This window comes from Synchiropus splendidus, chromosome 1 (assembly GCF_027744825.2).
Source record: "Synchiropus splendidus isolate RoL2022-P1 chromosome 1, RoL_Sspl_1.0, whole genome shotgun sequence".
NCBI classification, from domain to species: domain Eukaryota; kingdom Metazoa; phylum Chordata; class Actinopteri; order Syngnathiformes; family Callionymidae; genus Synchiropus; species Synchiropus splendidus.
The window spans coordinates 59368926-59393974 of NC_071334.1; the positions used below are offsets into that span (position 1 = coordinate 59368926).

Below are 25049 nucleotides of genomic sequence, written 5' to 3' on the forward strand. Positions count from 1 at the left end.
TATGTGACACATTATTGAGAGAAGTGGATTTTGAACTCAGCATCAGATAAGCCACCGTCCTCTATTATAGCCTGCTCTGCTCTCTTTATATGAGACCCACAAATTCATTTGCTCCAGCTGTTCTACAGTTTTTCCTGACTGAAATCATGACTGAAATACTTAAGGACATGAGTGACCATTTGAGTGTATTTTATTGATAGAAACGTCATTGTGGCCTGGGATTAATCATAGCTCTGCAATATGACCCCTTCAAAACAAGACAAAAAAAAAAATCAACAAGATCACAAGAATAGTTTTATTCATTTAGAAAACAGAGAAAACTACAGTTATTGAGTGGATCTAAGGCATGCCAAGAGCCAAAAATATTCAAATCCCACAACAAAATGTGTTTCATAGAAATCACAATCCCACCTTTTGTGAGTTCTACCATGTTGCTGAGCACAATACCATGGGCGAAACTTATATTGTTGTTGCTCATGGGCAAGGGAAAATGAAATACGCACTTGACACAGTGTAGATGATGGCTACAGGAGACAGAGGGGTGTGATTGGTAGAAAAAGATGGAAAGAGGCAACAAAAGCAAACTAGAATACCAAAGTTAAGAAAATGAAATCATCCACCTTTTATTTGATGCACTGGTCAGAGCAAGCAGTCTTGGTACATAATCTACGGGATACTGTGATGTCTGAATTAAAATAGTTCTTGTCAATGTCATATGAATACACCTTTAAAACATTTCAGCATAAGAATTATCCTTAAAGAATGAACATAAGGTAGTGAGGTGCAAACAGACTTCCACCCCTGAGGAAAGACCTTTCAGTACAGAAAGTGAATGAGCTGAAAGACATTTCCTCTAGGTTGTTTTAAAAAGTGTTGCATATAAATAATGTTGAGGTGAAGAGATACCACTCAGACCATTAGAGGAAGTATGGAGTGGTCGTTCGTGGAGGTATGACACGCTCGGAGTCAGGCACAGCACGGAATAGCTTGGGCTCTCGTGTGTTCACGTCTTTGAAAACCATGATGGAGGCGACGTTACCGCAGCGGTAGCAGTAGTTGGGCGCTGACCACACAGTCACCAGCTTCTCATCAAACATGTACTTGTAGCCTTCGTGGACCAGTTGATGAGCTCGGCAGATGAGTTTCAGGTTGTTGATGTGCACAAACTAAGACAAAAAAAGGGCAATTATGAGTATCGACCCTCAAAAATAGAAAAATTAATTCAACGATAGAAAGTTCAAAAGCTCTTATGGACAACAGGGAATTGTTTGTCATCAAAGACAGCCTCTATGCTGATAAACATTTCACTGATATGCCTGGTACACAAATGTAATGAAGTGAACATTGCCACCAAACCAGTGTGACTGACAGGAAGGCATTATATTGGGCAGTGGTTTTAAAGGGAAAAAAATCCACCTCATTTGTGACTTTGGCACCAAACAGCCAGCCGGCTCCTCTTGGACTGAGTGCCCAGGTATCAACATCCTCTGGATCAGACCACACAAGGTCACAGAAGGCGCCTTTGTGAGGAATCTCTTGGTTTCGTTCTATTGTGCGGATTTGATCCAGGGTCTTGATATCAGGGGAGAGACCACCATGAACACACAGAACTTGCTCATCTATCAACTAACAAAGGAAAGAGAGAGACATGTTAGTTGAACCATTCTTTTTTTTTTTTTAATTTCAATGGTTAATATCATGGTTATTGCCTGTGGTCATTTACTGTTTGTATGGGAACTTGGGCTTCCCTTAGTCAACATTTCAAAAACAGACTTACAGCTGCCACAGTGAGCATGTCAAAAACCTTGGTGCAATATCGCCAGGCATTTGCATTTCCATACTTTGTTTGGCACTCATCTGAAAAGAAGAAAAAACATCCAATTGATAAATAAATCACCAAAATCTTTGCAAAAGTAAATAAAACTGAACCTACCATAAAACCCATACACTTGTGTTATTTGTCTGCTTTCATGATTTCCTCGGAGAAGTGTGATGCGATCCGGCCACTTCGCCTTCAAAGCTAGCAGGTGCGTGAAGGTCTCCAAGCTGTAATATCCTCTATCTACAAAATCCCCCTGAATGAAAGAACCGCAAGGTGTGATAGATATTTTAGTGAAAGTCATTAGAAACTTGGTGAGTGAACCTAAAAACGTAGATGCACATGAATAATCTCCTTTATTGGGAGGTTTGCTCATTGAGCAATGCAGCTAAACGTCAATAGTTAAATGCGAACATTCCATAAAAATTCGATTAAAAATATATATATATTCCAAGCACTTTAATATCAAATTGTTTGCTTATAAGCAACCATGCTGATAAACAGCAGTTTCAGTCACCTCATCACCATGGCAAAGAAAATGCAAAGGCAATCGTGGAGCTCAGTGAGCACCTAAAAGGACTATATTTGAGCATGTAACACTGTAAAACAGGGGTGCAGATTACGTCGATTGGCATCTACTGGTTGATGCCCAAGGCAGAGCCGGTAGATTGCAAGACCTTCTGGGAACTAGAAAGGTCAATTGTATATCGCTCAGCATGTGCGGTCCAATCATAATAACGTCAGTTACGGTGGCTTGAAGCTGCACAATTCCCATGATGCCCTGCAGCTCAGTCAACCAATCACAGTCAACCAACCAATTTTTTTTCTTTTTTTTTTGGTATAATGCTGTCCAACTCACCAGCGTCCGTGCAGCTCCACCTCCAGAGACCAGGACAAAAACAGCGCATTTATGTGCTCTAATGTCAACAAGATGCCTGTAATGTTATTGGTCTGATGCGTGAAACTTCAATTATTATTAGGTTTAACTATATTTTATTTGGCTGATATGCTCAGTATTTTTCAGCAGTTTGAAGATACTTTGTCTCAGTCACCAAATTAAAGCATCTTTCTCAGATCCTGCAGCATAGAGAGATAGAAAAATGAACAATAAAGACTACTGAATATATTTATATAGAAATATTACTTTTGCATTTTTATGGTAGGCAGATCATTGTGACTTGGTCCTTTATAAGTAGCTGGGGAGCTGAAACAGTCTGGGCACCCCTGTGGTTCAACAGTTATTTCAGTGATGGCTACAGTTAGCCGTCATGTAAGTTAGATTTTTGATGATTAAATATTTATAGTCAAAATAGAGTAACAACAAAATTAGAGTTTTGTAATCGACCATTCTTCTAAGACAAATTGACACTCACCATGAAAATGTAATTTGTATCTGGAACTTGGCCTCCAGTTCTGAAGAGTTCACACAGGTCATAAAACTGTGAAAATAAAGATATTTATCTTTGCATGTGTGTAGTTATTTATACCACAAACGTTACACCAGTCATTCAATATTAGGGTTCAGGATTCAATACTTAGGCTACCAATGTTGACATCTTAAAAGCATCTCCAGAGCGTACACTATCCGAGCATTAAAAGGCCTAACAAACATTTACCTGACCATGGATATCCCCGCAAACAGTAACAGGCGTGGAAACTGGCTGAACGTTGGACTCTTCTAACAGCAAATCACAAACATAGTCACATAATCGCTGGAAGGAAAAAAAATAACACCATTACTTATGCGGAGCCATTCAGTGAACTGTTTTTAAAACACAACTGTAGACTGTATACACAGTATATTGCTTACGGGCAAGGGGTCTACACATAACACATGACGGACGAAGCTCTCTACGGGATCATGAAAAAGATTAAATCACACTGGCAAAGATGAGTGCACCTAGAACTGACTTTTAGAAGTGACTACCGACGTCGAAAGTAAACAGTTCAAGCGTCCAGTCGGAGCTGTGTTGCAACGGAGATCTCGAGTTTCATTTTATGCTAACGTTAGCATGTAGCTTCCTTAAAACTTTGATATCCCAACAAACGACAGTTCTTCTGAGCGTTAGCCGCCACACACCATCGCGGGTGAATGGTGAACAAATGTGATTTTTTAAATGTGCCCGTCGAAGCGGTAAAACAGTCGCATTTGTTTTCTTAAGAAACTTTATGCACAATGTTAGCTTGTTTTTTTTCTACCTCTGGTTAATCTACGAGCTCTTACCTTCAGGTCATTTTCCGGGAGGTATTTGCAGTGTCTCGCTATTTCCACGTATTTATCCAAATCTAAAGGAGCCATGACGAAACGCTTAACGATAATTTTAAGCGAAAAGCGAAGATGGTTAGCAAGCTTGCTCACGTCTTCCTCACCAACGCTTCATTGTCAACCTTCATTACCGGTGTAAAGTTATTCGGTCACAACTCATCCTGAAAACTCCTTCAAAATAAAATGACAGAGGCCTGGATCCACGGATGCACCAATGATCAAACACAAACGTTTTGAATGTTTTCAACTATACTTTGAGTAATCGAACTAATACCATCCGCAGAGGGAAATTGTGGGAATAATAAATGTGCTTATTTTAATCTGAAAGGAAATGACGAGGGGAATGATAACGTAACACAGAAATACAGCTTGACTTTAGAGTGTGACAAACGAGAAACAGAGAAACAACGCCCTCTAGTGGTACAATTGTTGACTATGTATTTTAGATTAGATTATGTTTTAATGTGAATTATTACACAATTCATTTTATGATAACAAAATGGTTGTATTAAACCCAATTTAGTGTAAGAATGAGAAAATCTATTTTAAACTGATATCGGATCTCAATGAAACTGTGTAGTATATTTCTTTTTGTTATAAAAGCTAGATATATTTTTCATTTACTTATAGAATAATATGCACTGATCCAATGCAGATGACACTGAACACTATTCAGCATGGCTCAATCTCATAAGGAAGTCGACGTTTTAATAGCTGTGCTGGAGGCAGACTAACATCTGCCAATCACAATGTGACATCACATTGTTCGCCGCTCCAGTATTCATAAGATTTAAAAAATGTAAATGGTCATTTTATGGTCAATTTTAAAAATAGCAACAGAGGGAAAGCATTTTAGGTGCGGATATGCTGAGCTACGATGACAGTAACACTGCGAAAAGCTAGCTTTCCTTCCCTGCCTCTGCCATCCATTCAACATTTCTGAGGACGCATAACACAGAATTGTACCATAAAGTAGAATAAAATGTGCAACATGCAGTATTTTACAAACTTTTCTCATTCACAAAAACTATTTGGTTGACAAGCATTTCAACGGTGGGTGGAGGTGAACTTGTCAGGGTCAGGTGAGGCTGATGTCCTGAAGGTGTCATTAAATCAAAACGCCACCCGGTCATTTGCCCTTACCCTCCGACGTCAGAAGAGATGGTGGAGTCACAAACCACAGGAGTTTGTGTACTCATTTGACTTATCCCGAAATATTGCCCCCCAACAAATAGGTGAAACAATTTGACATATTCAGCCTGATCAGAAAACCAACATCTTTTTCTTAATGATAAAGAATCCTTTGATGTTTTAACAGTTGACTCTAACCTGGTCATATATTACCCGAATATTTATTAACAGTGACATTAGACTGTGCAGATACATATATATGTTGAGTTTTTGCCATTATTTATATCCTTATGTTTTGCTATCCACAGTTGCAAGCCTGAATTTTGGCTTGCACTGTGCGTCTGTGTTTGGCAAAACAAGGGTTAACCCACGTAAATCCTTGTGCACTCAGGTGCCAGTAAAAAGTGTCATTTGTTTGGGGTAAAGAAATCAGTGGTATCCCAGCCTCTGCCGTCAGAGGGAGAAGATGGTGCGGGCCGTCCTGCTCTGTGGCTGCTTTTTGCTCTTGCACATTTTCCTCTGCATTCTCTCCTTTCCAGTACCCGACCGGACCTCCAGCCGCAGGTACAAGTTGCCACAGGTGGGTGAAGTGAAGCTTTGAGAAGATAAAAGGAGATTTTCAGGTCAGAGGTTTCTTCTGTTTGGCAGTTCGGTGGTCATATGTGATAAAGTAAGATGTATTTAATTTGCTATCAAAGCCAAGCGAACCAGTTGAAGTGTTTTTGTAGTTCTACATTTAACTCCCTGAGATTTTAGAAAAGCTACATGTATTTGCTATATAAGTTTGTTTTTAATTTTAGCTCAGTGGAATTAGTTACAAGACTGACAGATACTCTTTTAAAGTAGCAACGTTTAATGCATGAATATGAAAAGCAAACCAGCCACACAAATGAGTGATTCATTTGTAAGGAAAACAAAGTGACTGAATCAAACTGATTTTCATGAATTCATTCATTCGTCTTAATTTGTTGTCAAGTTAGAGTTAATTTAAGATGAAAAGAAATCACTTTTTCATAAAAAATGAACGTGTTTGATTTGTCTAATGGCCTTTACAGACGTATTGTAATGGCTTGACCTTGTTTTCTTTCATTACAAATTCACTGTGCACGTCTCCGAGGATTAATAATACCATGCTGACATAAAACTGAACAGGCTCATTTTGCCCTAATAGTCATTTAATACATCATATCAACAAAGATCAGAATGTTTTTTTAATGCATTAAAAGTATTGAACTGTTGTTTGAGTATGAAATGATAAATTTAAGATTAACTGTACTCTCTAGAGAGCAGAATAAAGAAATCGATATAGTCACCATTGCATTCAGCAATGTAGCTGATTTTTGCCTTTCGTCTGATTCAAATGGCGCAGGAGGTCTGACAGTGTGATCTTTTATGTATCATCGAATGAATTACCTAAGGTCTATTATGTCATGATATTGGATGTCCAAACAGGATGCCAGTCTCTCCGAGGCTTGATAAGAGCCCGGCCGGTGATCGGGTGTAAACTGTCGGTAGCATGAGGGCGTGCAGGCAGAGACAAGTCTCCCGATGAAAAAAGAATCGCTTAGTTTGCTGACTCACAAGGAAAAACAGAAGAAGATAACTACCTACAGGAGCAGACGTTCAACCTCGGAGGCAGCGTGCCACTTTAATTTGTTGATCACAACACCGCTAGTCATAAAGACTTGGGAATGTAAGAAATCATAACTTTTACTTGCAAGACCATAATCTGCTAATCCAAATCAGTCGCGTTGTTGATGGATTAATCTCCATAAACCTGGGTGTAATGTGCTGGAATCAGGACATGTCTCTTTCTGTTTGTTGGCGATGATTTACGAATAGTATTTTTATTTTCCAAGGGCGGTTTTGTTGGAAAACAATGCAATTAAAGCTAAATAAATGTGGCAGAGAGAATCCCTGAAGATTAGTTAAATCTGTTTACTGAACAGTGACTCACACTCCATCCTCGATTTTCCAAAAATACCAGCTGACCTTTCATCATGAAAAACAGAATCCTTCAGATACAGGAGTCGTGTATACGGCTGAATCCTATATTCTGTCATATCAGCATTCTCCACAAACTTCCACTGTCTGGCGCAGACACTGATGTCGAGCCTGAAGCGGGACTTTCCAGACATCTGCTCTGTCTGTGTGTGTCATAAAGTGTGTGAAGATCAGAAGTATAGGATATGTATGTGTAGATGTGTGTGTGTGTGTGTGTGTGTGTGTGTGTGCGCCTTTCATTCTTCATCTCGTATTCATGCTCATACCTGCATGCCCACTTAATACTCGCATACCTGAATGACACCAAAAAAGGTTGGACAGTATAACAGATGACACCTATTAACTAGAATAACAATGCAGCAGTCTTCAGATGATTTAAGATCCTGCTCGGGCATGTCAGCTGCCGCCCCAGGATTCCCCCGTAATAGGAGAAGCGTTGTTTTTGGGTCACGACACTATCACTTTAAGCTTTGAAATAACAAAATCAGTCAAGAGAAACTGGTGCTGAATTATGTTGTCTCAGGACTTAGACCTGAATTGTAACAATATTTTCGTTTTGGCTGTGGAACGAAACAGACGTTCATCCATGACAAACTGTCTGAGTTCATCAGTGGCTGGAGGAAACGGAGCAGAGCTCCAGACTATTGAGTGAAAGGTGAACTTGTTGACCCTAGCAAGGGGATTTTGAAGAGCAAAACGGGTGCCAGAGAATCAGTCCAGGATGGGTGCTGATTTGAAAAATAGCCGTCATTGCCTCATGATGGATTGAGTCACAACTGAAAAGTCAGGTTGTTGGATGTTTAGTAGAACAGGTCAAGGGTCAACAGCTTTAGGGTGAAATGGAGGGGCATTGTGCCTCTCTAGTTTTGGAGTATCTTGAGAACCCTTTCTTTGAGTCAGTGGTCATAAAATCCAATTTGACTGCTGTGTTGCAGGAAAGACCACGCAGAAGTCGCCTCTCTTCTCACAAGAAGAAAGAGAGTCAGAAAGAAAACGAACTGAGTAAAGAGCACTACTCTAAGTACATCCTGCATCATCAAAATGACACAGTCTTCTGGAGGCGTCCCCGTTGTGGCGTTCCTGACTACCCAGACCATGCCATCATCACCCACAACCGCCTGCCTCACCACGCCCACAAAAAGGAAGAGGAGACGATACAGAAGATGCAACAGCAGCAGCGCAGGAAGAGATACGCCCTGTTTGGAGGACGGTGGGAGAAAAATGACCTCACGTACAGGTACAAGAGACGTTCAAAGCAGAATTGACTGTGATAACTCTTCATATGAACACATTAACGCAAGCTAGAGCTCATACTGCAAGCATGTTTTGTCATTACTACAATGTTGAATCAGAGCAGCATGGTGGCGTAGTGGTCAGTGCAAGCGGCTGCACACAAGATGGGCCCTGAAAACAGTGTATTTCCCTGTGCAGCATGGGAAACAGAAAGACAGTTTGATCAATTTTCACATTTGTTGCTATGCACAGACCCATGTTTGACTTCAACAGGAGGCTTTAATTTAGCCACTTATAGAGTCACGTCATCCTTTCATGGCCATCTGAAGGCCATTCTCTTGAACAAAAGACAAAATTCTGACTCAGAGGAAGTCAACTCTCATGTGTGAGTAAATACAATGTGAACTGCTCAGGTTGGAAGTTTAGTTTAGCTGGTGAAACTAGTTCTTACTTTTTTAAACTTAGTGATAGTTTGGACAAACTGTAGTTTTTATCACATCTACAAAGGGAGATATTGTCATTGTCATGTTTATGTAAATCTACATTAAGTAAATCACCATTTGGCTTTATAAACCAAAATGTAGGATATAAGATTCCTTTGACATCGAAATCCAACATCATGTACATGGTTAGCTGCATCATAGGTAGAAGAATATCCATGTTGTTCTCCTGGCATATAAGCACTGCGGTGCAGCAGGTGCCTTCCTTGGCACACATTCACGTTATGTAGTGCTTTTTAGATTTGCCTTTTGTCCTCCTGAGACCATAGTTAGGAGACCATAGATCATAGTTAGGAGAACAACTACTAGAGGAGTGCTAAAGAGAAGAGTGTTTTTATTGAAACAGTTGCTTTTGAGGTAGATATTGCATTTGGTTATTATTATTTTGTTATTATTCATATAGTCTATAATTTATTTATTTGTAATATAATTCATATATATATTTATATAATTTATTAGCATTAGAATTAAATTATCTGCACAATTATATTACATAATATTGTTGTTATTAGAATTAATATACATATTTATATATACATATATATAGATTATTATGAAAGTTTTTTATTATGAAATTATTATTCCGTTTATCATACTTATAAGCAGTTTCATTGCAACCAAAGGAGGAACATGATAATGAGGATATAAGCAGCAGATGTTCTGTAGCCTATTATACAAGATATTGAGATTTAAAAAAAATGTTGTCAAGCTGAACATTAGTGTTACATACTGTAATGTAACACTAATGTTGACCACTGCTACAAGAACCAATTCACACAAGCGTGTCTGGATTATCTTCAACAGGATCGAACGCTTCCCATGGCAGATGAGTGAAAGTAGGGTCCGGCAGGTTGTGCAGGAAGCACTGGGAATCTGGAGTGCCGTGACACCACTGACCTTCCGAGAGGTCACCGGTGAGAAAGCAGACGTCATCATCGACTTCAACAGGTGAGAAATCTGCTCACCAGCATTTGATTGTACAATTCACTCGCTTGTGTAACAGCTTTGGAAAAGTAAGAGTTCAGGAACATGAATGAACACAACACTGGGATGTTTTTAGCAGCTCCAATTGCCCACAGCTACATATTCTTCACGGCAAATGAGGAAGACGTGATTGCACCAACTCCTGTGGCATTGTTTGAGTCAACACGCTGGAACTTCGTCAACTGCCAATCATCTGCGGCGGTGGAAGTTTAGTAATCTGCTTTCATAAGATCACTCATAACTTTCATAGCACACTCTATGCAACTGCTACTACTGTACTGTACAAGGAGTGCCTCTAATTTTACCAATGTAAACAATTACAGCTGCAAAAACATCACTACTAGTTACAGTATCTCACTAACACAGTTATTAATACACTCACATACCACACTGTGTGGCCAAAGTTCAACGTCAGATTCCAAACTTGTTTTTTTGGATTTAGCGCCACAATTGTGTCCCTCCACATGAGAAATAAAGTGGAACTTATTTGAGCGTTTAAGATTCATTTCCTCTCCCAAGAAGCTTATATTTTCAACAGCTTTGGTTTGTCAGCGTTCAAAATAAGTTGTGGATGGATTTCAAAGACGTCTCCTGGAAATGTGTGAAACGGGACAAGGAGCATATAATTCGGTTTGGGAGAGTCATTTTTTAAAATAGGATTCTTCAATGGCAGAGGTTGGGCTCTCTCTGTGCTTTATCAGTTTTAAATTGTTTTATTTTCATTTTTAATAAAGCACATTTTTATGGAACTCAGTGTGGACTTCACTCAAAATGACTGAAAACTTTTAACCTTGATAGGAGGCTAAAGACTTGTCTCTCGTCCAGGTACTGGCATGGAGACAGTTTACCATTTGATGGCCCTGGTGGAATCCTGGCCCACGCCTTCTTTCCTCGGACACACCGACAAGGAGAAGTCCACTTTGACTATGACGAACACTGGACCGTGGGCAATGGAGTTGGTGAGTATGTCTAATATCACTGTTCAACTTTGACTTGGTGGTGAAATGAAGAAAGACTTTCATCGGGTGCAGGTACAGACCTACTTACAGTGGCAGCACATGAGTTTGGCCATGTTCTGGGCCTGAAGCATTCCCTGGAGCCGGATGCTGTGATGTGTCCTTTCTACAGCGCCTCTTACCCCCTGAAGCTCAGCGAGGATGACAAGAGGGGCATCCAGCACCTGTATGGACCTCCTCACCAAGTCTTACCTGATTCAGCAGAGACCAATGAGATTGACAACGGAGTGGTGAGATCACTGTGAGCAGAATGGTTCAGAGTATGATCTCTCAACTCTGATGTGTTTGTGCTCCAGCCCGACGCCTGCAGGACGCACTTTGATGCCGTGTCCATGATCCGAGGAGAGCTTTTCTTTTTCAAGTCTCATTTTGTTTGGAGAATTCGTGATGGACAGCTACAAGCAGGTTACCCAGCATTGGCCTCTCGCCACTGGCGAGGCATCCCAGATCGCATTGATGCAGCTTACGAAGACAAATCTGGAAACATCTGGTTCTTCCAAGGTGGGTCGCAATGCAGATTTAAAAAAATACCCATTTCTAATGGTAGCTCTGGTAAAACCTGAAAACACAGCAACCACTGGTTTTGGAGGTTAACTTATAACAAAATCATCATAACCAAACACAGGCCATCAGACACCTTTATTTTGTGGCCCCTGTTGTGGTGTGCAACATCTTAAGAGTCAGAAAGGGTCGTTGGCTTGGGGGACCCACAGATCTTGTCACAGCATTTTTCAGGTGAAGTGGTGTCATCCAGTTGAGACCCTGGGTGGTGAAAGGTGAGGTGGCCAGAACCAAGGTCTGATGTCCAAGAATGATCCCTCAAACCTCCAGGTTGGAGAGGTACACTTCTCTTGGGGTCTTATTGAAGAATGAAGGGACTGATAGAAATAACAGGCCAGTGTTTTCAATTGGTTTATCTGGAGAGGAAAGAGCTGAGCCAAAAGGCAAGCTTTGATTTCCCTGTAGATCTATGTTTTGACTCACACCTACAGTATGTTCTCAGTCTTTGGGAAGGGATTGAAACCGATGAATTGCGGATGCAAATGGCACATTTAAGTTTCTTCCACGGGGTCTTTGGATTCCCACTACGAGATAGGTTGTTGTGGTGGCTCTTCATCTTCTCAGGTTGCCTCTTTGCTCGTGAGGTCATGTCCATCTGTGAGGAGGCCCGAGGACATGCTGGACAGATTAGACTTGTATTCTCAGAGAACAGCTAGAAGCAGTTTTTGGGGAAGAAGAAGAAGGGACATTTAAATGTTAGCTGTTGCACGAGCTTGAACTGTTGCAGTACGTTACGGTAATGACAAATTGTGTCACAGTCCACATATATTGGGGTGCAAATGTGGCCTGCAGCTTTTGATATGACTCTTTGTTGTGGGACAGGTGATAGGTACTGGGTGTTTGATGCCGAGAGGATGATAACCGGACCCGACTCTGTGCACCAGCTGGGACTTCCTGTCTCGGACATTGAAGCGGCAGTGAAGTGGGACGAAGACGGCATTGAGAAAGTTTATCTCTTCAAGTCTACTTCTTATTGGCCCTTCAATCCTCAGACCAACAAGGTGGACTTTGTCCACGCTCACAGCATGCACGAGTGGCGCGGAGTGCCGGTCCATATCGATGCTGCCTATCGGGACAAATATGGTGAGAATGGACCAACTAGGTGTAGTTTGGGGAGGGGGAAGATTTTGTGAGCATGACCTGTTTCATCTCCACTCGACAGGTTATGTCAATTTCCTGAGTGGGCTGGACTACTGGAGGTTCGATCCAGCAGGTTTGAGGGTGTTGGAAGGTTATCCACGCAACATTGGCATGGATTTCTTCGGATGTGCGCCGTTTCTGTATAAATAGATTCACGTGTCCAAGACCTGGAGAAGGTTAACTACTGAGTTGAAGAAAACACTGTATAAGTATTCACATGGTGCATATATTGGACAAGACAATGTATACAACCGGCTGTGTTTTAGTTTTAGGTGAATTGTTTTGATAGTTAATGAGCAATTGTATTCAAGGCTGCAATGCAACTACTCGAAAGATTGTTACCACCGATGCCGTTCAATTCCATCGAGATGAAGTTAGACTTCTTACTCTTTGGCCATGTTTAACAATACAATCAACAACTGGATTACAATAGTAATAGCAGACGATAAGACTCAGAAAAGTTCTCACAGCTGCAGAAAAGTGCTCTCCTTCACGGCTTCACTGCAACAGTTGCTTAGTCACAGTGCTCTCATCACGGGGGTGAGACAGCTTCTCAGGATGAATGAGAGCTTTGCCAAAACCTGCACGTCACCCACCACACGTCCTGGCTCTAGTCAATGTCTCAAGACACAACTTGCCATTTCTATCACTCCCTTTCAGCGTCTTCCAATCAGCTATTGTGCAACCGCCACTGCAGCAACAGACCACCTCAAAGAAGCTGCTGATGCTGCCACAGAGGTCCTCAGGAGCAGCCGCTGCACTCATTGAACTCTTGATGTCTTTCAACAAATTTTGTCTGTTTACAGCTTACATCAGGAAATATTTATAGCAGTCACCCTTAATGGATACTTAAGCTCTCTCCAGAAACAAGGCAGCATTATTATAGCCTCTACAGAAATGCTGCAGCTAGCATTGACTGTCAGTATTTTTTTGTTTTTAAGTTGCGTTGATCAGATTGACTGCACTCAAGACATGTATATATTCATGGTGCTTGGTAAAGCATTACCTCAGTAGTTCTAGAACTTGAGGAAAAATATTTATCTTTTGCTTTACATTCTACGATGTTGCAAGTACATTGATGAAATACTTCAGCGTCTAGTACAGATCAGACTCAAAGCGATTAAAATCACCGTGTTTTTTTACTGCATATAGTCAATGTACTTCTGACGATATTCAGTGCAGGACACTGATGAATCGTGGTGTCCGCTCATGTTATGTTTTCTAATGTAGAGTGTCATTTGTTTCCAAATTAACCAATTTTCTCAATTGACAATAAAACTGGAAAATATTGAAAAATACGTGTTTTCAATTGTCTGATTAAAGGAACAGTTTTCGTAGAAAAGAACAGCTTTGAAATGAAGAAAAGTGTGTGACTCTGTCTTCCAAGTATGTGGAACTAATCATTCTAAATCAAGAGACACCTTTTTTTCCTACTTGCAGAATTATCGAGTAGGGTTTCCTGGAGAATTAATCTGCTCGCCAGTATCTTCTTCATGTCCTGATTGAGTGCAAACATGAACCTCAATGGATGCCATCCTTTTTTTTTGCTTGAATCTACTTCTACAAAGGGCCACAGTGGGTGTAGGTTTTTGTTCCAACAAATCAAGAAGACGTCACACAACTAAATACAGCTGACATGAAGGTCAGCGTCCCACACTTGTGTGTAAAACCTCAGGTTAAGGTGCAACAATCACTGGTTAAACAGTGACAAAAAACAGCAAACAGCTTGTGTCCCCTTAAGGGGAGAAATTTAAATCTAAATCTCAACAGGTACAATGTGATGCAGACACTTATAGCTAGATTCCAATTCCCTTGCTATGAAACAGTGCTAATAAAGGATAAAAAAAGTTCTGTCAAACATGGTTTATTTCAATAAAAACAAAGTTGAGTACAAAAACAACCATAGTTTATTAATACGCATTACATGTGACCCTAGTTTTTCATGATCTGTGCTTTAGCATGCAAGTGAGCCAGATCATTTTCCATTCATTTTAAATGGCAAAGAAAAAAAACTCTTTAGAGCAGTTGTAAGGAATTATCCTCCACGTATTTAAGACCATCAACATTCATATGGGGACAACAACACTTCTTGACATTCCATTAAGGTCAAATGTAACAATAATAGTCATGTGGCTTGATAGCTACAAAACAGGAAACAAACACCTTAAATGTCCTCCGTTTTGGTTTAAAGAAACAACAAAATTCTTAAGGGCTGCCTGTCCCATTCAGGCAATCAAAAAAGCCCATGCTTTTACAATAAATCACTTGCAGTTTTATATTTGTTGCAATAGGAAAGAACAACACTGCTAACAATGCATTTTCATGTGACCAATATTAGTTTTAACACACAAGGATGGAGCAGCAGCCGACAAATCCCAAACATGTCGTCAATATAGAGAGTCAACAGAGCCCACAGCCTGTACACGTGAGCAAAAGTGGCTGTGTATGTAACAAAGTACCCTAAAAAAGCTGCCATCATGCTCATCAGGCACTTCCTATTATAGCTAAAAGACGTCAGTGTTTGGAATGACATGTAGTGTACAAAACAACCATCGACTGCGACAGTACAAGGTAATCTAACATCTGAGATTTCATCTACTATCACTTGTCCAGACATAAAGACAGAGGAAAACCTGATGTGAGTTTGTGAATGGAAAAATGAGTGGGTTTTATGAGAACTCTCCAGGTGCTTTATGGATGACTGCGGTGTGTGTCACCCACAAGAAGGACCCTCCAGTAGAAAGCATCTGCTGCTGTATCCGGTTCAGTCTACCAGGAGGGAGCTGTGTTGGCCAGACGTCTCATGCGCCTGAAGGAAACACCACAAAAATCCATGGAAACGGCACCAAGTTTTGAATACAACCACTGACTAATTTAATGTCTCAACCTAGCATTTACTGGCCTAACCTCGTTACATTAAAAGAACGTTAAAAGAAATTCTGAATCTCTGTAAAAATATAATTTGATTAAAAATTTGCATTAATACAAGAGAGAGAGTCACATTATTGCTCTGACTGATCAAATATTAATGACCATCACTTTCTACTAGGACTACAAAGGCTTAAGTTGACCAGTTGCCAAACAATTTGAGCTTTCACCACTCAAATATTCTCACTTTAAGAAGAGATGATACAATTTACCATTGACAAAAGCATCTATTTAACAAGACAACTAGTCATCTCTGACTAACATTGTTCACTTACGACAAAATGTCATGCAATTACACCTTCTAACCAGCTATTACCATCTCAATATCTCACCTCGTGTTCCTGTCTTGGTCTCTGATTTTCTTCTCCATCTCAGCATCAGTGAGGGTCTCCAGTAGAGGGCACCATTGGTCCGCCTCGCCAGTGTTCCGAATGGCGATCTCAACTGCAGGTAAGGGGTTCTCGCTGGAACAATGATGACGACACATTAGCTCCCATTGACCAAAGCTCCTCTGAGACGTGCTATATGTCAACCAACAATAAGTGAGTCACCTGAATGCATAAGTCCTCTGATGCCAGCTCAGCTGACCGCGAATGCTGTAGGCGATAGTGGTGACAAACTCTCCACCCAGACCCAACTCGGAACACAACTTCAAAGCAAAGGACTCGGGAGAATTCTCCTTCTCTGACATGTCCCATTCGAACTGGTCCACCAGAGAGATGTTGCCAACGTGGATGTTGAGCTATATTATTCATAATAAAATAGAAGAACGAGAACTTTAATCAATGCAAACTAAAGACCAGAGAACTTCCAGCCCGATGGTAACATAGAGAAGCTTTTACTGGCCCCCATGGTAGCCAGACTGAAAAATATCATCTTAGAATGAAGATAGGACAAATACTATTTACAAACAAGCCCAGTGGTCCAGAGTGAATGTTCCAAGGTGAACTTTACACACTTGAACGACTGGTCGACTAATTTGATTGTCAATTTTAGTCAACTATGTCGACTAGTTGTTGCAGCCCTACAACGGTTAGAATAACTCAGTTGGTCTCCATTAATCTTCATTTTTAATTTGGCATGTAATAAAAGCAATATTGAAGCTTCAACATCACAGCAACTGCAGCTACTTATATCTAACTTCCAGAGCAAATACTACGCAGGACGTTGTCACATCTGACTGTGAAAAATCCATAAATCAACCTGAATAATTTTAATGACTGAAGAAAATAAGCTAAATTATAATGCCATAAACACCTTAATGATGACCCGTTGGTCCGCCTGCTCTTCCAGAATGCTATCAGTTGGATACGACTCGATCTGCTGACGGATGGCCGAAGCAATGGCAGGAACAAAGGCCAAAGGATTCAGGTCCAGGTCGTCACATAAGATCTCTGCAAACATCTCCGGAGTCATAAGTTTCTCTGTGGGTGAATGTGAAGGAGGAAAATAGTGCGCATGAACTTAAACGACTTAAATGGGTCACTTCTGTGAGTTTGCTGTTGCTGGTGTTTACCGTTCATGTTCCACGTGAAGGCATCTCTGAGTTTCTGTCCCTCTATTTCCATGTCTAGTCGAATGGGCACCAGCATCTCCAACTGAGCAGCATTTTCATGGATCAGAGCTGGATCGTGATCATCAAAGCTTAAAGAATGACAAAACATCAAAATGTTTGTGACCTCCAAATATCTTAATCACAAATATGAACAGTGTTAATACTAGAACAATAATTTGAATGAATGAATGAATGAACTGTTGAGTAAGCAAAGATACACAAGAACACTATCTTTGCCTCCAAGGAAGTACCACATCTCTATTCGTAACCACGATAAGCGAGTCAAACCAAGCATGGAACTCTTAGAATGAGAAACTCATAAAACATGTAGTGTTAATTTCTTTGTTCTCTGGAGAAAATTGGAAACAAAAACATCCAGCCACAGACATCACTTTCATACCAGAGTGGAAAAGTTCTCTTTTTGTCACGACCCATCCGATTGCGGTTGATGGTGGTGGAGCAAGGCACTGCATCGAGGTGGTGAGAGCTGTTAGGCAGAGTGGGGACCCACTGGCTGCTCTTCTTCGCTTTCTGCTCCCTGTAAAAGGCAAGTTAAAGTAGGGTTACCTACACTACACACAACATCAACATATATTTAGATATTAGAATTAATCTAGCAGTTGATATTCCTGTTCGCCATTATCATGGGAATTGAAACAGGAAAACGGCGAGTCGCTATAGCATTAGGGACAACTGATATACCTTACTGATCCCAAATTATGGTGTAAGAGCAGCAGAAAATACACAGACAAGACACAAGATAAAATAAAGGATAGAAAAAATTGCAGACACAAAGATAACAGAATAATTGATTGTTCAGTGAACAACACAACTAGGACCCGGGACATTGTGTGGCGCTGATCCACTGTTGGACCAGCAGATCAGGGAATGTAGACAGACATCACCGGTGAAATCCATCAGCAAATAATAAGGCTGTAATCCCTCGGTGAGCAGTTCGGGGAGCAGGCACTCATTGACATACGTTGGATGCCCAAACTGATGTTGCAGTCGAGAGTGGGCTGAGAGCGGCGCATTCAGAATACAGTTCCAAGTCTTTAGGAGCAGAGTCCAAGACCGATACCAAACTGAATGCAGAGCAAATTGTTCCAGTGAAAGCAGTTCAGTTTCTGATTCACTTAGAAAAATGAGTAGCATTTTTATGCAGTAAGAAACAAATGTGTGAGTCTGTGAGTCTAATAGACCTATGCTTCTGTAATGTATTTGGTCTCAGACTTGGCCTCATTTTGCTTTGGCCTTGACGAGGCTATGTTTACCCAGCGATGGCACCAGTGAATGCGACTGGATGCACAATCTTCACTTCTAGTGAAACTGCATTTACAAAGGGAAGGAGCTGCTCATTGCCCTGTGCAGAATTGGGTGATGTCGAGTCTACACATAGCCATAACCAATGCGGACGATATAGATATTTAAAATAAATAAATGCACAACACAGATACACCTGAACAAATAGCTCACAATGAGTCACATTGTAAAGACTCCATCAGAAAAAAAAACCAGACAGAAATGTACCTGAGGTAGGACGGGGGCTCTGTGCTTATGGACACGGCCTTGTATTTCTCATCATTCCCATCAAAGATTTCTTCACATTCTGATGCCTTCAACAGTGTGACACTGGTTGCTGCAGAAACATGGCAGGGCAGAATGTAGAGTTACAATTGTAAATGACTCATTCCAGCTCCACCAATATGTTTTAATGCTGTCACTATATTCCCATTGATTTCTGATGATGGTGTTTTCTTCCCTAAAAATGTACCACGACCTTGATAAATAAAAACGACTTAAATACTTAGGCTTGAAATTAAAATAGATAAATGAGACAGGGACAAGTTGTGCTCTAGATTGTGAAATCCAACAGCCTGGACACCACAGACACTCACCATGTGACGATGCAACGATTTTCTTCCTCTCATCCACTGAAGCCAACCTTCGCCATAAAGACGGATATCTTTTGTACAAGGAGCCTCTGAACATACGTAAATAGTTGCCGACCTGAGAAGAGTTTGGACACAAATGTGGTTTACAAATAACATTTAAATAAATGTTCACAGGCATTAAAATTGAAACGAAATAAGTAACATTAGCATACAGATCAATGAAAAGTTACTGGAGCTGTCAGACTACACATTCAGTGTTAGGTTGTGCAATAATAACTAATACAACATTTAGTAGTAAGTGCTATAACGGAGCATCTTAACCTCAAATCGGACATATTTTTCGCAGAACCGTTATTTAATAACCAAAAGCCTTGCTTAAAAGTCAGATCTGCCCGCACATGAAAATAACGGATCATAAAGACAAGGGAATATGCATACTATTGACTACCATAAAATGCGTGCAACAAAGTGGCCACTACATGAATACATACATTGTTTCATTTTGTTTGTCTTTTACAGTGGTATGTTCGTTTAGAACATCAATATAAATCAGTGCAAATGACGACTATGTCCTTTAAGCTTCGTTACAGTTTTTAATGTTGAATATCACGAGAGATACGCAGAGATGCCAGAAGCCAGGTTTAACGAGAAGTGGCGAACAAAACACAAAGTTTTGTAACAAGTTTGGATCCGCGGGGTTTACGCTGAGCGTTTCTTTGTTGTGTAGCAGCCACAGGACACTCGCATGCTAACACAAATTAGCCGCGAAAAAAAGCTAAAACGTAAAATTCATGCATGAATGCATTCGCGGAATATGGTTTCATACCTCCGATCCAACCATATAAAAGTCCCCATCTTCTTCGAGTTGGAATTTTATAGGTTTCTGGCCAAACGTTTTACTAAGAGCTAATTGCATCTCTGCGGTGTCGCTAAACGGCTAACTAGAAGTAGCCGTCCTCTCGCAAGGGTGCGTTCAAGTACTGAAATAAGCGTAGGACATAAAACACAGAAAGATAAAAAAATGCATGCATGTGACAGAAACAGTGACGATGGACATTATTATGATTAGGGCAACAAACAGACATCGCCGCAGTTAAATGAATAAGCATTAACAAATTCTATATAAATATATTTTTTTATCAGTTTAACGAATCACTCAAGTGGAAGGGCAGCGACATCTGTCGCTCAATGTAAGTATTGGCGTCAGAGCCAGCATTAAAATTAAAACTGACTTTCCAAACGCAGTGCTTTACAAAGACAACGAACGGGCAACGCCTGTGCCTCACATGGATGCTTTACGGGCGAGATGGTGTCATGTGTCATTTAGGGACAATGCAATCAACACATACTGTTTCTGTATGAAAAGTCGGTATGACAGAAATTTACATTAATTCATTTATATTCAATGTCCACCACTGCTTTCATATTTATTTGAAAGAAAAGCATATTATCAGATTATAAAAATACAACACACGAATGAAACTAAATGGAAAGATGTCCAATTTAAGGCTGCTTGTGTATTAAAGGAGAACATAAACTGAACAGGTTAAAACAGATAATGCAACCACACATCACAATATTTATGTAAATTAAAAAAGATCATATTAGACATCTTTTTTTATTGTTTAAAAAGAATGAATGAAAAAAACAAACAAAAAACTGCACTCCAGATCCCAATGCTTTTCTGCAGTCATTGTTCAATTTTGGACCAGTGTGTCGCAATAGAAGTAGCAGCATGCCTTAAGAGTCCATATCCAGAGTACCATCCCACTTGAAGTCCTGCTGAATAACTCAAGACCCTCCAAGAGACATCTTGAGGAGTTTGGGGATGACTTCACCCAAAAGCATAAGCTCAGGATATGCGGATCTCCAGAAAATGTCCTGGCTGATTAGGCATTTCTGACCAAGATGAAATAAAAAAAGGAACCTTGTTCATTCCCTCTGCATCATAAAGCGTGCGTCCACATATGTAACCCATCATTCGTATATAAGGTGGGGCACGTTCAACCATCCAGGCGCTGTCCTTCCCCCCAGGCAAACCCTCCTGGTCGCTCTTCGGGCAGTGGATTGTAGTTAGGATCTTCTTCTGGTGTGTCAAACAACATCTTTCTGTAAGAAAAAGACACAACGGAAGGACCTTAACGTGAGTTGCAACATGACCTGAATTGTTTTGAAAGAATGATCTTTCTTCTTAAAAACACATTGATCATTTAAAAATCTTTCTGGTCTTAGGGAGCCAAAGAGAACAGCAATATAAAAGCGATGCTTTTAAAATGGGATTATTCTCAGTCTGGACATAGGAAAGGCACGAACACTCATTAGAAAACAGCTTCTCTGACTCAGTAGTGTGTCATTCTTGCTACCTAATGTACTTCTGTGCAGCATTGGAAACGCTTCTGAGGCAAAACTTCTCCCTGTCAACTTCAGTGGACGACGGTATTATGTATGAGACTTAATCACATACTTTCATAGAAGACTAAGGGAAAAAAAACTTGCATGATGGACGGAGTCTTGAGCCATCTCCCACCACCTGGCTGATTCGGAAATACATCCTCCAGGAAGTAGTACACATGACCAACAGCAATACCTTAAAACACACCAAACAAACATGTCAAGTTCAATTCTATGCAAGTAATAGTAACAAATAACTGTATAAGAACCTAAAAGATCCACAATGATGGAGTTGCCTAGCAGCAACGAGAATCCCATTAGCACCCAAGGTAGAAATGGTGCCTGAAAATTCAGAAGACCGAAGAAATTCATGCGGACATTTGGGTTTCGCCGACTCCATATGTAAACCAGCATGATGGTAAAGGCTTGCCCCAGGAACACTAGACTCACAAAAGTGCCAAAAATCTGAATAGCTGTTAAAGAACTCAGCAAACACAACTAGAGTCTTGTCATAAACAACACAATTATGGTGAATGACAAAAGCAATGTTTTACAATGAAATAGGCATTTCAGAGAACACCACAGTAAACCTCTTTCTCATTTTGCCATTTCCATTCACAGTAGGGATGCGCCAAAGTGAAAATTCTTAGCAGAAACTGGAAACCAAGTAACCAAGGCTGAAAACCCAAAGGACTATTAAGCCAATTATTGGCACCACTGCATTCATTACGGACAAGACAGAGTGCAGATATCATTAAACAAGCCATTGAAATTGCATAAATTAGTAACTTTAAATAAAGAATCAAGTCATATGAAAATATACATTTACTACTAACATTTTGACAATACACAATATAAAATAAAATTAAATCAAAAACAAAGCGTTTGTTGTCAAACTGTGCCCCACTCATGAATGAGATACAGGCTAATAACAGACCCGCCAGCTGAAAGACAGTATTATTAAACATGTCCTCAAAATGCATTCAGAAAAAGTGCAACTGATGAACGATAAGAACATTTTCTCTGCCAAAAACACGATTGTTGATCAAAACAAAAACTACCAAATACGTTAAGGGTAGGCATATCAGACAAAAAGGTAACACGGGATATTGGGGGTTCATCAGTCACGACGAAGAGCAAAAGATCAAAGTAGAGCACATTGAAATGCTTGTTGACAGACTCTGAATGTACTTCATACTGTTTTCATTCCATGGCCCGTCTCAACCTCTTTGCTCGGAAGGCATTATACTGCGGCAATGAAAGGAATAATGTCAGCTACAGATACATCAGTGGAGAGAAAAAGAGATAATGTTGTCTATGAAGACCCACTGCTGACATGAAAGACCGCAGCTCATGAACTGTGCTGCGGTCAAGACTTGCTATCATGCATAGAGGCTTCCAGCATGTACCAAGTGCGACATAGAGAAACACTTTGCAGATGCAGCCTCTTGTCAGCAATACACATCTTACAAAACGGCATTCGTTGGTCTCTCAGATGCATTAATACCTCTAAACCACAGTTGGCGAATCCAGATCATCTCATGCAGGCCACACATTTTGTTTGAATGATCAAAACATTCTGTTTCAGCCGTGCTGTTTTGGCGAGAAAAGCAGCCATATTCAAATGAAGCAACCATATTCAGTGAAGGATACAGTCATGAGAAGTCCACCAAAGAGGAACATGAAGACAAAGTCAGCTGTACGTCCCCGGAAAGATCCCTCTTCAAGCATGCGACAGTATCTATACCTGTGAAATTACAGTCAAGGGAACATACCCAAGGGCATTTTTGCATTTTGTCATGTTTAGACAGAAACTGAGAGTGAAAGGATACAAAAATATCATATTGAAGAGAAAATTGAAGCCAACAGGCCCAAAAAACAGGAAGTTTGTTATGAGTCGCCATACCTGTAGAAACACAAGAAACATTAGCATAGCATTGGGCACCAACAATGTATATATATTCAATATATATTCAATATAAAATATAAAAATAACAGCAACGCATATCTGCCATGGCAACAAGAACGGGCTGAATCTTACCTGGTAATTCTTTATTATTAAATCTGGATTGAAGTATAGCTGAAATGGAGTGATAATTTCTAGTTGCTGGAAAGAAAAAAATAAAATAAAATTACTCCATCATTCAAAAATATTGTTGGCCAAAAACAAATGATCCTGGATATCTAACATATCTAGTTTAATAACCTAATCTATTTTTGTACATGTTCCTCAATGAAAATATGATTTGATGGTATGATTTGGCGGGTCACCATAACTCCTGAACTTCTAGTTTTCTGGTTGAGACTAGAAGGTGTAGCATCAGTAAAGTTTGGGGGAAACAGAGGGAGGACAGAATCCTAAACAAGTCTTAACGGCAGACAGTGGACATATTGGGTGAAGAATGTTGAGAGAGATGAGGTGAAGGGACCAAGGGAGGATGGCCACGTTCATGGGTCTGGTAAAGAAGGTCAGTGAAAAGGACAGGTGTGACAAGGGGAGATGCGCGTCATAGGTTCAGGCGCAGGGAGCTGACTTGCAACCGCAACCTTCGATGGGAAATGACAGAAGTACTTCAACGTGGAAAAAAAATAAAACATGCTGTCAATGTTAAATATGCTAACCGTTTTTCTTCTTCGAGACATAGAGTTATATTCGCACTCAGCCACCCACGTAATCCAACATTTTGACTAAAAAATAAAATAACCATAGGACCACGCATACAACCGTTTTCAGACACGTCTCTTTTCGGTGCTAGCGTTGCAGCTAAACACGGGGCTAGCAAAGAAGAAAGCCCCTTCCTCACTCACGAATCCATTTCAACCCGGTCCTGACCCACATGACGACCACACGAAGGTTGCTTCTTACCACGGCAGCGGTTGTAAGGACACACGCGGTGGTGTACGCTCTGGTCACTACAGGAATCTGTAAATATTCCTGTTGTAATGTTTGATAAGCCATTTTGGATGCGCTCAAAGCTTCCGGCACTTTTCTGACACGTCACTAAACGTGGTGGCAGGTCATGTGACTCGTGACATCAGCAAGCGCCAACGTGAAAATGACGCGTCCATAAAACGCCAACTAGCAGTCGTGGTAGTTCTACAAGAAATAATAATAATAATAATAATAATAATAATAATGATAATAATAATAATAGCAACAACAACAACAACAACAACAACAACAACAACAATAATAATAATAACGTCATTACAATGATGATTATATTATTAAAATAAATAGAATAAATATAGTAACATCTCCGATGATGAAGAGCCTTGTGTAGCAATTGAAAGAGGGTTTCTCTAGAGGGTGAATGGACTGTCCTCGAAAGGTCCGCTCTCCCAGGGGTGAAAAGCTGAAGCTGCACCAGAGAGACTGGACTGCTGCATAAAGAAATGCCATTTGAGGCGGGCCAGCTCTGGACATGTCCATGGAAGGTGGACATGTGTGAGTGATTATGTCCCTGTTATTGACTTGACCTTATTATTTTAGTTGCTGCCCCCTCAACCTGGACATTACTCAATTTGACCAAAGGTCTATTAAGATTAAGTTAGATTATACAGCATGTTAATTGGAATTTCAAATAGATCTGTCGCAGTGATCTGTCTGGACTCAGGGTCCTCTT

The 25049-nt window shown here is 40.4% G+C and overlaps 4 protein-coding genes across 5 annotated transcripts; 1 reads left to right on the forward strand and 3 right to left on the reverse strand.

The window, feature by feature from the left end:
• Positions 1 to 598: 598 nt before the first annotated feature.
• Positions 599 to 4241, reverse strand: ppp6c (protein phosphatase 6, catalytic subunit). The gene is made up of 7 exons (XM_053866890.1): positions 4044 to 4241; positions 3436 to 3531; positions 3193 to 3258; positions 1934 to 2075; positions 1778 to 1857; positions 1417 to 1626; positions 599 to 1166 (listed from the first exon to the last, which is right to left on the reverse strand). The coding sequence occupies exons 1-7, from the start codon at positions 4116 to 4118 to the stop codon at positions 918 to 920; spliced, it is 918 nt and encodes a 305-aa protein (XP_053722865.1). The 5' UTR covers positions 4119 to 4241; the 3' UTR covers positions 599 to 917.
• Positions 4242 to 5682: 1441 nt separating this feature from the next.
• On the forward strand, positions 5683 to 13523 carry LOC128765663 (stromelysin-3-like). Its single transcript, XM_053876626.1, has 8 exons — positions 5683 to 5796; positions 8156 to 8457; positions 9758 to 9901; positions 10763 to 10896; positions 10969 to 11183; positions 11250 to 11454; positions 12337 to 12597; positions 12677 to 13523. The coding sequence occupies exons 1-8, from the start codon at positions 5683 to 5685 to the stop codon at positions 12802 to 12804; spliced, it is 1503 nt and encodes a 500-aa protein (XP_053732601.1). The 3' UTR covers positions 12805 to 13523.
• Positions 13524 to 14493: 970 nt separating this feature from the next.
• On the reverse strand, positions 14494 to 20105 carry LOC128750806 (SWI/SNF-related matrix-associated actin-dependent regulator of chromatin subfamily B member 1-like). The gene is made up of 9 exons (XM_053851332.1): positions 19859 to 20105; positions 19036 to 19147; positions 18668 to 18776; positions 17538 to 17675; positions 17099 to 17226; positions 16840 to 17006; positions 16134 to 16324; positions 15915 to 16046; positions 14494 to 15463 (listed from the first exon to the last, which is right to left on the reverse strand). Exons 1-9 carry the CDS (start codon positions 19946 to 19948, stop codon positions 15424 to 15426), a joined length of 1107 nt encoding a protein of 368 aa, XP_053707307.1. The 5' UTR covers positions 19949 to 20105; the 3' UTR covers positions 14494 to 15423.
• A 291-nt stretch (positions 20106 to 20396) lies between these two features.
• derl2 (derlin 2) lies at positions 20397 to 24434 on the reverse strand. Of its 2 annotated transcripts, XM_053851357.1 has the most exons (7): positions 24290 to 24434; positions 23465 to 23530; positions 23256 to 23329; positions 23077 to 23170; positions 21693 to 21888; positions 21529 to 21619; positions 20431 to 21141 (listed from the first exon to the last, which is right to left on the reverse strand). In XM_053851357.1, the coding sequence occupies exons 1-7, from the start codon at positions 24380 to 24382 to the stop codon at positions 21036 to 21038; spliced, it is 720 nt and encodes a 239-aa protein (XP_053707332.1). In that variant the 5' UTR covers positions 24383 to 24434; the 3' UTR covers positions 20431 to 21035. The 2 variants fall into 2 exon arrangements, with proteins under 2 accessions (XP_053707321.1, XP_053707332.1); XM_053851346.1 differs by having other exon boundaries at positions 20397 to 21141; positions 23256 to 23530.
• Positions 24435 to 25049: the final 615 nt, after the last annotated feature.

Bases quoted from the DNA above. Each gene is read 5' to 3' on its own strand.
- LOC128750806 (XM_053851332.1), bottom strand. From the start codon at position 19,948: ATGCAATTAGCTCTTAGTAAAACGTTTGGCCAGAAACCTATAAAATTC. The intron at 17,007-17,098 runs GTAAACACCAGC...ATTCACCCACAG, and splicing joins CTTCACGTGGAACATGAACG to AGAAACTTATGACTCCGGAG. The intron at 15,464-15,914 runs GTGAGATATTGA...TGTTTCCTTCAG, and splicing joins GACCAAGACAGGAACACGAG to GCGCATGAGACGTCTGGCCA.
- derl2 (XM_053851346.1), bottom strand. From the start codon at position 24,382: ATGGCTTATCAAACATTACAACAGGAATATTTACAGATTCCTGTAGTG. The intron at 21,889-23,076 runs GTATCCTTCACT...ACAGCTATTCAG, and splicing joins TTGGTGGACTTCTCATGACT to ATTTTTGGCACTTTTGTGAG. The intron at 21,142-21,528 runs GCAAGTTTTTTT...TTTTTCTTACAG, and splicing joins CTCAAGACTCCGTCCATCAT to AAAGATGTTGTTTGACACAC.
- LOC128765663 (XM_053876626.1), top strand. From the start codon at position 5,683: ATGGTGCGGGCCGTCCTGCTCTGTGGCTGCTTTTTGCTCTTGCACATT. The intron at 8,458-9,757 runs GTACAAGAGACG...TATCTTCAACAG, and splicing joins AAAAATGACCTCACGTACAG to GATCGAACGCTTCCCATGGC. The intron at 11,455-12,336 runs GTGGGTCGCAAT...GTTGTGGGACAG, and splicing joins AAACATCTGGTTCTTCCAAG to GTGATAGGTACTGGGTGTTT.
- ppp6c (XM_053866890.1), bottom strand. From the start codon at position 4,118: ATGGCTCCTTTAGATTTGGATAAATACGTGGAAATAGCGAGACACTGC. The intron at 3,259-3,435 runs GTAAATGTTTGT...TTATTTTCACAG, and splicing joins GCGGGGATATCCATGGTCAG to TTTTATGACCTGTGTGAACT. The intron at 1,858-1,933 runs GTAGGTTCAGTT...TCTTCTTTTCAG, and splicing joins ACAAGTGTATGGGTTTTATG to ATGAGTGCCAAACAAAGTAT.